Source organism: Oncorhynchus kisutch, unplaced genomic scaffold (genome assembly GCF_002021735.2).
Source record: "Oncorhynchus kisutch isolate 150728-3 unplaced genomic scaffold, Okis_V2 Okis07a-Okis12b_hom, whole genome shotgun sequence".
In the NCBI taxonomy this organism is placed as follows: Eukaryota; Metazoa; Chordata; class Actinopteri; order Salmoniformes; family Salmonidae; genus Oncorhynchus; species Oncorhynchus kisutch.
Window position 1 is genome coordinate 4,556,102 of NW_022261984.1, and position 12,585 is coordinate 4,568,686.

At 43.4% G+C, this 12,585-nt stretch overlaps 1 protein-coding gene across 2 annotated transcripts in view; it reads right to left on the minus strand.

Moving 5' to 3' along the window:
• Positions 1-616: 616 nt before the first annotated feature.
• LOC109879677 (zinc finger protein 638) overlaps positions 617-12,585 on the minus strand; it is a 42,660-nt gene continuing 30,691 nt past the window's right edge. For both annotated transcript variants that reach the window (XM_031815027.1, XM_031815028.1), the window contains 6 exons: positions 11,221-12,405; positions 10,198-10,560; positions 9,826-10,015; positions 2,029-2,157; positions 1,711-1,832; positions 617-1,352 (listed from right to left, as the gene is read on the minus strand). In XM_031815027.1, coding sequence (XP_031670887.1) covers positions 1,317-1,352; positions 1,711-1,832; positions 2,029-2,157; positions 9,826-10,015; positions 10,198-10,560; positions 11,221-12,405 — 2,025 coding nt within the window. In that variant the 3' untranslated portion in view covers positions 617-1,316. The remainder of the gene's footprint in view (positions 1,353-1,710; positions 1,833-2,028; positions 2,158-9,825; positions 10,016-10,197; positions 10,561-11,220; positions 12,406-12,585) is intronic.

Here is a 12,585-nt window from a genome sequence, read left to right on the forward strand (position 1 = left end):
ATGTGATGAAAGAAATAAAAGCTGAAATAATCTTTCTATTATTCTGACATCTCACATACTTAAAATAAAGTGGTGATCATAACTGAACTAAGACAGGGAATTTTTACTAGGAATAAATGTCAGGAACTGTGAAAAACTGAGTTTAAATGTATTTGGCTAAGGTGTATGTAAACTTCTGACTTCAACTGTATATAGGTCCTGGATGGCAGGAAGCTTGGTCCCAGTGATGTACTGGTCTGTTTGATCACTATCAGGCAATTCAACCTGTCTGGATGCTCTCGATGGTGCAGCTGTATTATTTTCTGTGGACCCCATGCCAAATCTTTTCAGTTCCCTGAGGGTTCACAACTGTCATGGTGTGTTTGGACCATGTTAGTTTGTTGGTGACGTGGACACCAAGGAATTTGAAACTCTCGACCTGCTCCACTTCAGACCCGTCGATGTTAATGGGTGCCTGTCCGTCCCTCCTTTTCTTATGGTCCACTATCAGCTCCTTTGTCTTCTCACATTGAGAGAGGTTGTTGTCCTGGCACCACAGTGCCAGTTCTCCGATCTCCTCCCACTCTGTCTCATTGTTGTCAGTGATCAGAAACAATAAAAAAACATGTTTTGTTTGTTTTAATTTATTTATGTTGACAGAATTCTCTTTTACAGAAATCAACTGTTGCAGTGAAGTAGTGAGTCATTGGAATGTATTTGAAATAGCTACAGTATATAAAAGAGCGCGATACCTTAACTAAAGCCAAGTCTAATATATTTCCATGGTAACAGGAGGTTAGCCGTTTTAGCACAGTGGCTAGCTAGGGGAAGCTAATGGTCCATGCATGACTTGAACATGGAAATCAGTACATTTCCCTTTGTGTGCATGGACACCACACTGCTGAATTAACAGTATTCAAATCAGGATAATGCGTAAGTATATAGACAGAATTGCCCTGGTGGGGATGAATAAAGATGTATTGAATAAGGGTAAAAGGTGACTCTGGTAAACATGTCTTCAAAGGATGGTTTCAATTTCAAAACAAAGACACGGCGATTGAATAAAACACTTTATTTTCATTGTACACGGGTTTCTAATTTAATTACTCTCTATTGAGTCACTCCTCTTCTATATCATGGGAAAATAACTAACATAGAAACAGTTATAGTTGTGAGTGTGTGTGTGTGAGAGAGAGCGAGAGAGAGAGTGAGTGAGATTGGACCCATGGGGAAGAAAAACAAAAACAAGGAAGTGGGAAAAGAGTTAAGACAGGAATGAACCAGTCCGTGGTTGGGACACAGACAGTCAATATTTAACTCTTCAGCTCATCACGGAGTCAGTCTTTCTTCACTCTCCACTTCTCCAGGGATTTCTGTAGAAGAATAAAAAGAAAATCATGAGTGAGTATCTTACTTACTAGATCATGTTGATTCTATGTGGAACATATGGGTTCCATGAGACACCGTCACTGCTGCCAATCTTAAGCTGATGGTTTCCATGACCGGACACATTCCTTCATCTCCTCCCCACTCCTGAGTATCAATGTATTAATTATCAAACACGTAACACCGGGACAATAAAAGCAATAAAACCGTTTCAATTCAGGAAGCAAACTGAAATTCCAAATTTGTTTTGCCAAAGGAATTTACTCAATGGAATTGACCCCTTCCCTGATTGTCAAAATGTTATTCCGTCAGTGTTGTTGCTGATTGGTTGTTTTGGGTTCTCACCTCCAGGTTCTGATGGTGTTTGAGGGTCTTGCAGTGGTTCTTCTCAGCCTCATCAGTTCCGCTATAGAACTTAGAACACACCTTGCAGAAGAAGCCTGACTTGGGGACCAGAAACTCCATGCCTGATAGTGATCAAACAGACCAGAAACAAAACCTATTTTAACATATACAAACGACATGTGATTACACTATGGGACCTATGTAAACACACACACACTATTCTAACAATCGATAAGCTTGACAAATGTATCATTAGAGCTACCCTAATCAATTTCAACAACTAGTTCATTGTCAAACACAGCAGCATTTAAGTCTCACCGACAGGGCTGTCAGGGTTGAAGGGAGGGATGCTGTAGTCTTTATAAAAGAGGGGTTCCATCTTCATCTTCCTCCTCACCGTCTCCTCCTCTCTCTCCTCCTGAGATGTCCTCCTTCGCTTAGACACCACTGAGATGAAAGAGAAGATGGAGGAAGGGGCAGGGTCATCACTGAGACCTTAACTGTTCTGTTTGAGTTTTCCTAGACCTGACAGGTCACCAGAATGTCCTTACAAGGAAGGAAAAAAATTATAATTCAAGTCTTTAAAGCATTATTTCAAAATAAAAAAAAATCTAACACCTTAAAAACAATCCAACTGACGTGGTTTCAGGCCGTCAACCAACCATATTTTTCTACAACTTCTCAAAGAACCCAGCTTTTTGTGCCATCCTGCCATGTTTGCGATGAGGAGGAGTGGCATAACACAAAACAGACCGGTAACCAGGTTAACATGAGCTTGATACCACCATTGATTTGGCCGAGTTCACCCCGAACACATTTTATCATCTAGCCGTATAGTGGTTACCATAGCCACCATTGATCTACATACTAGGGCTGTAACGGTTCACCAAACCCACGGTTAGGTACGTATTGCGGTGTTGGGGCCACGGTTCAGTTTTGGTAGAGTGGGAAAATGAAATGACAAACATTACTGTAACATATTTTCTATGCCAGGTGAAATTGCATCTCATTAGCTCATTGTTATCAATGTATCCAAATAAAATGTCACTGCAGCTGTTTTTCTGGTTGCACTTTTTGACGTGTCTAAGTTTTTCCTTGTTTGCTAGCTAGCCACCTATGGCGAAGAACGTTGCCAGCCAGTATGGCAATGGAACATTTTAGAGCAAACAACTGGGTTGTGTCCATAGAACAAATAGACTGAACGACTGGATCGCATCTCTGGCAACTGATAGAATGAACGACCAACCGGCTTGGGTAGAAACCCCAGATTTCTGTTGGGACTATATGTTTTGGAAGAATGAAAATTAGTATGAATAAATTCATCAAAATAACGTTAATTAAAATATGTAAATTATTATTTGAATATGTTGGTAACCTGTTTTATAAAAGGTTATAATGCCCTCAAGCCGGTGTTTGACACAGGCCTAACACCACCCGTGCCAATATATCCTCAACACAGGCTTCTCTGGCATTCACTTAATGAACATATGGAATCTGGAATACCAACATTATATTTCTTATTAAATAAAATAAAAATGGCTTCACTCTTCAGGGCACTGTTGTTTAGGGGAGCTAGCCAACAACACAGCTAACACAATCACTTAAAACTTGAGCTGGAAAGATTGCAAACTAGCTGCAATTTGTTTCGTTTGACCTTTTCTCAATGACATTTCTGTGTATATAAACTCAGCAAAAAAATTAAAACGTCCCCTCACTGTCAACTGCGTATATTTTCAGCAAACCTAACATGTGTAAAGGGGGGGGGTCAAAATCTAAAAGCAACACTCAGTATCTGGTGTGGCCACAAGCTGCATAAAGCTGCATCTCCTCCTCAGACTGCACCAGATTTGCCAGTTCTTGCTGTGAGATGTTACCCCTAGCCCTCACCCTCCGATCCAACAGGTCCCAGACATGCTCAATGGGATTGAGATCCGGGCTCTTCGCTGACCATGGCAGAACACTGACAATCCTTCATTCTTTCAGGAAATTACACACCGAACGAGCAGGATGACTGGTGGCATTGTCATGCTGGAGGGTCATGCCAGGATGAGCCTGCAGAAAGGGTACCACATGAGGGAGGAGGATGTCTTCCCTGTAACACACAGCGTTGAGATTGCCTGCAATGACAACAAGCTCAGTCCGATGATGCTGTGACACACCGCCCCAGACCATGACGTAACACACAGCGTTGAGATTGCCTGCAATGACAACAAGCTCAGTCCGATGATGCGGTGACACACCGCCCCAGACCATGACGGACCCTCCACCTCTAAAAATCAAGCCCTCAGTTCAGCCTATTGCGGACAGTCTGAGCACTGAGGGATTGTGCCTAACTCGGGCAGTTGTTGTTGCCATCCTGTACCCGTCCTGCAGGTGCAGGTGTGATATATATATTTTTTTGCTCTTTTGCACCCAAGCAAGTCTACTTGCACATCATCATCTGCACATCATCATCTGCACATCTATTACTCTTGGCCAGGTCACAGTTGTAAATGAGAACTTGTTCTCAACTGGCCTACCTGGTTAAATAAAGGTGAGATATATATATATATATTTTTTTTAAAGTTCGGATGTACAGATCCTGTGCAGGTGTTGTTACACGTGTTATGCCACTACGAGGACGATCAGCTGTCAGCTGTCCGTCCTGTCTCACTGTAACACAGTCTTAGGTGTCTCACAGTACATTGCAATGTATTTCCCTGGCAACGTCTGCAGTCCTCATGTCTCCTTGCAGCATGACTAAGGCACGTTCACGTAGATGAGCAGGGACCCTGGGCATCTTTCTTTGGCGTTTTTCAAAGTCAGTAGAAAGGCCTCTTCAGTGTCCTAAAATTGTCATAACTGTGACCTTAATTGCCTACCGTCTGTAAACTGTTCATATCTTAATGACCGTTCCACAGGTGCAGGTCCATGAATTGTTTATGGTTCAATGAACAAGCATGGGAAACAGTGTTTAAACCCTATACAATGAAAATCTGTGAAGTTATTTGGATTTTTATTTTTTAACTCAAACATGTTCCTGAAAAAGGGGTCTTTTCTTTTTTCCCCAAGTTTATATCCATAAAAGTGATGCCAGCTGATTCATGAATTCGACTGGCTGAGAAACACTGCCTGCCTCTATCGTCCATGTTTCCTGACGTTCATTACTATGGGAAAGCTGGAGATCGGATTTGAATGTTTGAAACAATGTTGCAAATGTCAGAGACGGCAACGTTTAAACAAATCTCTACTGTTGAAAACTAAATGTTAGTCTAAAAGAAACGTGAGATAATGTCTAGATGCTTTTTAATAGTGCAGATCAAGTTTATACATTTCCTGGCTGATGAGTCTGGATTGCACAGTCAGGTGTAACCAAAAGAAATTGGCATTTTAATGTCATAGAGTTAGCCAGTGTTAACTTCTGGAACAGAAACTGTCTGGAACACGATTTTAACCAATCAGCATTAGACCCACCCGTTGTATAATGAGTCATAATGCACAATCAGGAATAACACTTGGGATTTTGGTGATTGAAAACACAAGATTACTCAACAACACTCAGTCACTTGTAAAAGTAATACTTGTAAAAGATCAATATGTAAACATGGCTCATGCTATAATGTTTTGAACAAAGAGAAAAATATGCACTTATTTGACTCTCATAAGGAGGGGTGTATCTGTAGCACCGTACTTCTCATTTCCCACTCCTGGGTAATGTGATGTCACTGCTAAGTAGCTCTCTGTCTATCTGTAGTAAGCACAACCCATGGGTGCATTGGCCAATACATGGACTACTTCAGCTTTAGCTTGCTTATATGGAAGCGGGTACTACGTGTTTGGTGAAAATGGGTGCGAGAAGGCGAAGTTCGTAACGTGACTCGAACACTTTCCGGGAGAAATGTCATCAATTGACACTAATTAGCATAACGCAACAGACAAAAAATATTACTAGAAAATATTCATGGAATCACAAGTGAAATATATTGAAACACAGCTTAGCCTTTTGTTAATCACCCTGTCATCTCAGATTTTCAAAATATGCTTTACAGCCAACGCTAGACAAGCATTTGTGTAAGTTTATCATAGACTAGCATAGCATTATGCCTAGCTAGCAGCAGGCAGCTTGGTCACGGAAATCAGAAAAGCAATCAAATTAAATCGTTTACCTTTGATGAGCTTTGGATGTTTTCACTCACGAGACTCCCAGTTAGACAGCAAATGTTCATTTTGTCCCATAAAGATTAGTTTTATAGCCGAAATACCGCCATTTGCACTTCACGTTTGGTTGAAAAATCCACAGTTTCCGGTGGATTTTTCAACCAAACGTGAAGTGCAAATGGCGGTCACGACAACTCCGAAAAATATTCCAAATTAGCTCCATAATATCGACAGAAACATGGCAAACGTTTTTTATAATCAATCCGAGGTGTTTTTCAAATATCTATTCGATAATATATCAACCGGGACAGGTGGCTTCTTAGTAGGAAAGAGAGAAACAATGGTCGCATTTGTCTATTACGCACAAATCTGTCAGAGCCTCCAGCTGACCACTGACACAATGTTGTCGTTCAGGCTAATTTTTCAAAATAAAAGCCTAAACTATGTATTGTAACACTAGACACATTAGGGAATCCATAGAAAAAGGAATATGGTTGATTTCCCATTCACTGCTCAATAGGGACGCATAGGAACGCAGAGCTTTCTAAATAAGAGTCCCTTCCTGATTGGATTTAAAAAAATATTTATTTTATTTTATAACTCAGGACAATATTTTTACAGTTTTGGAAACGTTAGAGTGTTTTCTATCCTAAGCTGTCAATTATATGCATATTCTAGCATCTTGTCCTGACAAAATAGCCCGTTGACTTTGTGAACGTTATTTTTCCAAAAACGAAAATAGTGCCCCCTAGTTTCAAGAGGTTAAACAGCCTGGAGGTGTGTTTTGGGTCATTGTCCTGTTGAAAACAAATGACTGTCCCACTAAGCACAAACCAGATGGGATGGCATATCCCTGCAGAATGTTGTGGTAGCCATGCTGGTTAAGTGCTCCTGAGTGGCGCAGTGGTCTAAGGCACTGCATCTCAGTGCAAGAGGCGTTACAAACAGTCCCTGGTTTGAATGCAGGCTGTATCACATCTGGCCGTAATTGGGAGTCCCATAGGGCGGTGCACAATTGGCCCAGCGTCGTCCGGGGTAGGCCGTCATCGTAAATAATAATAAGCACCCACACACCATCACACCTACTCTTCCATGCTTCACGGTGGGAACCACACATGCAGTTCACCTACTCAGCATCTCAAAGACACGGAGGTTGGAACACCAACAAAAAAAAAATCACAAATTTGGACTCAACCCAAAGGACAGATTTCCACCGATGAAATGCCCATGGCTCGTGTTTCTTGGCCCAAGCAAGTCTCTTCTTATTGGTGTCCATTAGTAGTGGTTTCTTTGCTTTGAACTTATCCTCTGCAGCAAAGGTAACTTTGGGTCTTCCTTTCCTGTGGCGGTTTCTTATGAGAGACAGTTTCATCATAGCGCTTGACGGTTTTTGCGACTGCACTTGAAGAAACAAGTTCTGACATATGTTGCTTGACATTTATGGTCTTAAAAGTAATGAACTGTCGTTTCTCTTTGCTTATTTGAGCTGTTCTTGCCATATTATGGATTCAGGTCTTTTACCAAATAGGGCTCTCTTCTGTATACCACCTGTCATGACTGGCCTGTTCGGGTCTCCACCAGTGGGGGAGAGATCGAGAGGTATGGAGGTGGGGGATTTGAGACACCTCACGCCCATTGTAAATCTTAAAGCAGCAGACAAATGTATTTGTCCTCTCAGTATGGAGGAATGGAATGTATGATGTGCCTATGGAGAACCTACCTAACATGCAATAAATGGACTTTTAGACAATATGTTTCATCAGACAAAATGGTAGTCATGACGACAGACGGAATATGAAAATGAATGTTGTTTTTGTTATCATAAGTTAAATGAAGACGTTAGAAATCGAAAACATTGTAACTTGAAGAGTTTTCACAACAAGTACTTGATGTTGGCATAGTGTGGTGTGTGGAAAAAATGTCCAGATCAAAAGGGAATGTTTTATTTTTTAAAGATGAAATGTGAAGTTAGTTGTCTAAATTGGATCTGAGTAAAATCCAGACCTTGCCTCGTAACTAGTTACGCCCAGAGAACTTGCCCTAAAAGCAGAAAGACCCATTTCTGACCCGAGGGTATAAAACATGAGTTAAGAATTAACATTTGAACTAAGTGACCACGAACAGCAGCCAAGGTCCGATTAGTTGTAAAACCAAAACACAACACGAGGTTGAAGACGACAAAGGAACCGTAACAATCTATGCTACGGATGAGAAGCTGTGTCTAAGAGGGTAAATTCAAGCAGAACCACATGGTTATTCTCTCCAAGGAATCGTGTGTCTACACTGCTTTCATTCTCATGCTGGAACCACCTATATGGCCGATAAGCCATCCTCAGAAGACCCGCTTTCAGAACAAGGGCGAGGAAACAGACCACTAAGAGAAAGGACACCAACATTGTGTGGACAATCAGAGGGTTACACCCGATAATAACAGAAGTGTCACCATCAGAGGAGAAGTCGGAACTCGGGCCACGAGGAGACACCCCTTCAGAGACCTTCGACAAGTAATTACATCATTGTATTCTGACCCATAACAGCGGCAGTTCGGGGCAAGGTTAGGGTTAAACTAAGCATAGTTTACAAATGTACCCAAGTGTGCTTTTCTCTCGTGCACTCTCTTTTTAAATCCTCATTTTGTGCAACACGTGTCATATTGTGTTTGCACGCTAGGGACCTGTTTCATTGAACTAAGTTCTAATCAATAGCCTAGACCGTATCTTATATTATTATTTATTTACTAACAAGCTAAAATTATCAACTCACCTTGGTGTGGTACGGACTTTATTTTAGTGGGAATCGGTTTTGTGCAGATTATGCAACGTTCAGAATGAGACCGTAGAGGAAATTAATTAGCGACTGTTGTGAAATCGATATTCTGATATTATTTGAGATATTTTGGGAAATAGAAACTCAGCCAAAACTTTCCCATGGTGCCCCCAGGTTAACAAGTTAATAATACCGGACTCATTAAATCACGTAATTATAAACAGCTGTCGTCACATTAATCAATACAACGTTACGACACACCCCTACCTTGTAACAACACAACTGACTGGCTCAAAAGCAATAAGGAAACACATTCTACAAATTAACTTAACAAGGCACACTTGTTAATTGAAATGCATTCCAGGTGACTACCTTATGAAGCTGGTTGAGAGAATGCCAAGAATGTGCAAAGCTGTCAAGGCAAAGGTTGGATACTTTGAAGAATATCAAATAAACGTTGATTTGTTTAACACTTTTGGTTACTACATGATTCTATATTTGTTTTCTAATTGTTTTGATGACTTAACTAATATTCTACAATGTAAAAAATACATGAGTAGGTATTGAGTAGGTGTGTAAACTTGACTGGTACTGTGTACACACAGATGATTTATTTATCTATTCATTTGGGTTCACAGTGCAGACCGATCTGAGGTCCTCATACCGAACGGTTCAGTACCAATGCTTGTACCATTACACCTCTACCACATACAGTTGGTTATCTGACCTTGCCACTACCACTCCTCTACAATGACCACAACCACTAATCTATGTAAACCAGGTTACCATGCATTGACCACTTAACAAAAAGGCGGGTGGCCAACTCAACCACTACTATGCATACAGTAGGCTGGCTACCATATGTCAAAACAACATTCTACCTGTAGTCTTTTCCCTCCTGTGGCAAACAAGACGATATATACCTCAGAAAAAAATATCAGGTAGGGACTACCTAAACTTGACCAAACCACTAATTTATTTTCTATTTCAGAACATTCCGCTACTGAACACAATCCAGTCTCCTCAGACAAATATGTTGCAGATTGACTTAACATAAAGTTGGTTTCTTATCTCCACTGGCCAGTTTCCTACCATATCTTCATAAAACAAAACACATTTATTTATACAGGTAAGCACAGCAGACCAGATTTTATTTACAATGATGGGCTTTCACGAGACAAGCATAGCAGTGATATACAGTATGTTGCTTACCGTTCTCAGCAGACCTCTTCTCCCCGTCCTCCTCCACCTGTCCCACCTCGTCCACCGTCAGAAACGTCCCCATGTTGAGGCCCTCCACTCGTCCATCCCGTTCCTCTTCTTCAGCGGCGGCAGGTGCGTCTGTGGTTGTGGACTCCTCAGTGACCTCGTCGCAGATGGTCTTCGGCACAGTGACCACAGGCTGAAGGAGAGGAATGTTAGATAAGATTGGGGTTGTGTTCACACTTTAGAAACACTTCATTTTTTCCTTCCTCAGTTGAAGTAGTCTTATCACCGACCTGCTCGTTGATGAATGCTATAGAGTTGAAGCCTTTCTTTTAGGAAAGGGATTACTCAAATAGGAATGTGACTGGACACACTGACCTCTTTGATGTCATCCTGACAGTCAGGAAATGTCTCCTCTGTCACGTCCCCAGGTCCCTCTGCAGTCTTCACCGACCCCTCTGTGGTTGCTGGGGACAACCCCTCCTCCTTCTGTTCTCGTTTGTCCAGCGCTTCCTCCCGTACCTTGGCTGTCCCAGGCTCACTCTCCAACTCCATCGATGTAGTGTCAGCTGGTGCCTGCTGCTCCGCCTCAGAGGCTGTGGTCACAGGGTCGTTGACGGTCACCTCTGTGGTTATCTCGGGGAGAGGACGGGGCACCGCAGCTGCTTCCCCCACCTCGTCCACAGTCACAAAGTCTTCCATGTCGAAGGGGACGTGCTTCTCACCTAACTCCTCCTCTTCCTGAAAGAACACAGGACAGGGAACTTTAAAACCACTGTTTTCTTCAAAATGGCAAGTCATTCCCCAAAATGATGGGAAAGTTGATATTGGCATTCTGTATTCATGATGGGTATATGACACTCTGGTTCACTGGAGATTCTCTCTCCATCCATACATGCACAGATCACTTTCCTAATATTGAGTTGCCCCCCCCCCCCCCCCCCCCGCTCTACAAGGTGTTGAAAGTGTTCCACAGGGATGCTGGCCTATGTTGACTCCAATGCTTCCCACAGTTGTGTCAAGTTGGCTGGATGTCCTTTGAGTGGTGGACCATTCTTGATACACAACGGGAAACTGTTGAGCATGGAAAGAACTGCAACGCTGCTGGGTTTGACACAAACCAGTGTGTCTGGCACCTACTACCACGCCCTGTTCAAAGGCACAAATATTAGGTCTTGCCCAACGGCACAAACACACAATCCATGGCTCAATCGTCTCAAGGCTTGAAAATGACTTAAACCGTCTCCTCCCCTTCATCTACACTGATTGAAGTGGATTTAACAAGTGGCCTCAATAAGGGATCATAGACTGTCCAGGTGAAAGCCTATCATGGAAAGCGTTGTTAATGTTTTGTCCTCTCTGTATATAGAGTGAATACCAACACACTAGCCTCTCTCCTACCTGCTGTTTCTCCTCTCCGTTTCCTCTCCTGGACTCAGACCTGGCGCCGCTCTTCCCGCTGTGCCGGCTCCCCTCATACCTCATAGAGGACCTGGACCCCGGTGATCCTGATGACCGTTCCCTGTGGGACCGCCTCTTCTCTCTCTCCCTCCTTCCTTTCTCCTTCTCCTCCTCTTGGGTCTTCAGCCTCCTCTCCCTCTCCCTCCTCGCTCTCTCCCTCTCCTCCCTTTCCTCCTCGCGGGTCTTCCTCTTGGTGGCCTGCTCTCTTCCAGGCTCCCTGTCTCCACTGTGGTCTCTTCGGTTTCCAGTGGATGGCTTTTGGCCTGCAGGGGGCGCCTGAGCCTGCTCCTTCCTGGCCTGCTCAGCGCCGGCCCTACTGGTGGACCGGACCCTGCACTCCTCCAGCAGCACCTTCAGGATCTCTGGGGTCACTCTGGGTAGAGCAGGGGCAGCCTGAACATCTGGAGTCTCCTTATCTTTTGGTTGTTTACCTGGAGGATTCTCAGCTGCAGCCTGGTCGGTGGTAATCCTGGTAGAGGATCTGTTCCTGCTCTCCTGTCGTAAGGCCTCTATGATGGCCGCCATCACTTTTGGGGCTGGGGTGGCTGTTGTGGAACTGGAAACAGACATTTTCTCTGTCTCTGGTTTAGCAGCTTGAGGAGCGGAGGTAGCATCTGAGGAGACTGGTTCTTTGGACTCCGTTGTTGAAATGTCTACAACTTTCTCTGTGACGACCTCTCCACCCTGACCTCCAGGTTCTCTCTGGTTCACTCCTGCTGGCTGTAAGGAAGATGCATCAGGCTCCTTCTCTTGATCCTTTCCTCCTAATGCTGGAGACTTTGTGGCTTGAACCCCTTTCTCAACGTTCATCCCTTCATTCCCTGGCTGAACCTCCTGTCCTTCAACCTTAGTATCAACCCCGGTTCCTGACTCCACCTTAAATCCTGACTGAGACAGTGAGTCCTCCTGGCCACCAGGGGGCATAGTAGTCTCTGCAGTCTGGGAGTCATTGCCATCAGTTGAAGCTGTTGAGCCGGCAGAGGAGATGTCGACTTTAGGTAGATCAGTCTTGGGATCAGGTTTCCAGGAGAAGGCAAGCTTGTTGTTCTGAACAATGCAGGGAAACTTCTGGAAGCGGTTGAAGACACTCTTGGCCATGTCTGCTGTTCCCATCTCAAAGATGATCTACATGGGGTAAAGAAAACAGGATTGGATGGATGGCGTGGAATTACTGTAGGCAGGGTAGATGCAAGACACAAACAGTTAAACGTTCCTCACTAAGATGTCCCTCCCTTTCACAGACACTTAAGCACACAAAGACCCCCCCGTCCCCCAAAACACACCCCTCCCCACCCACAGGTCCCT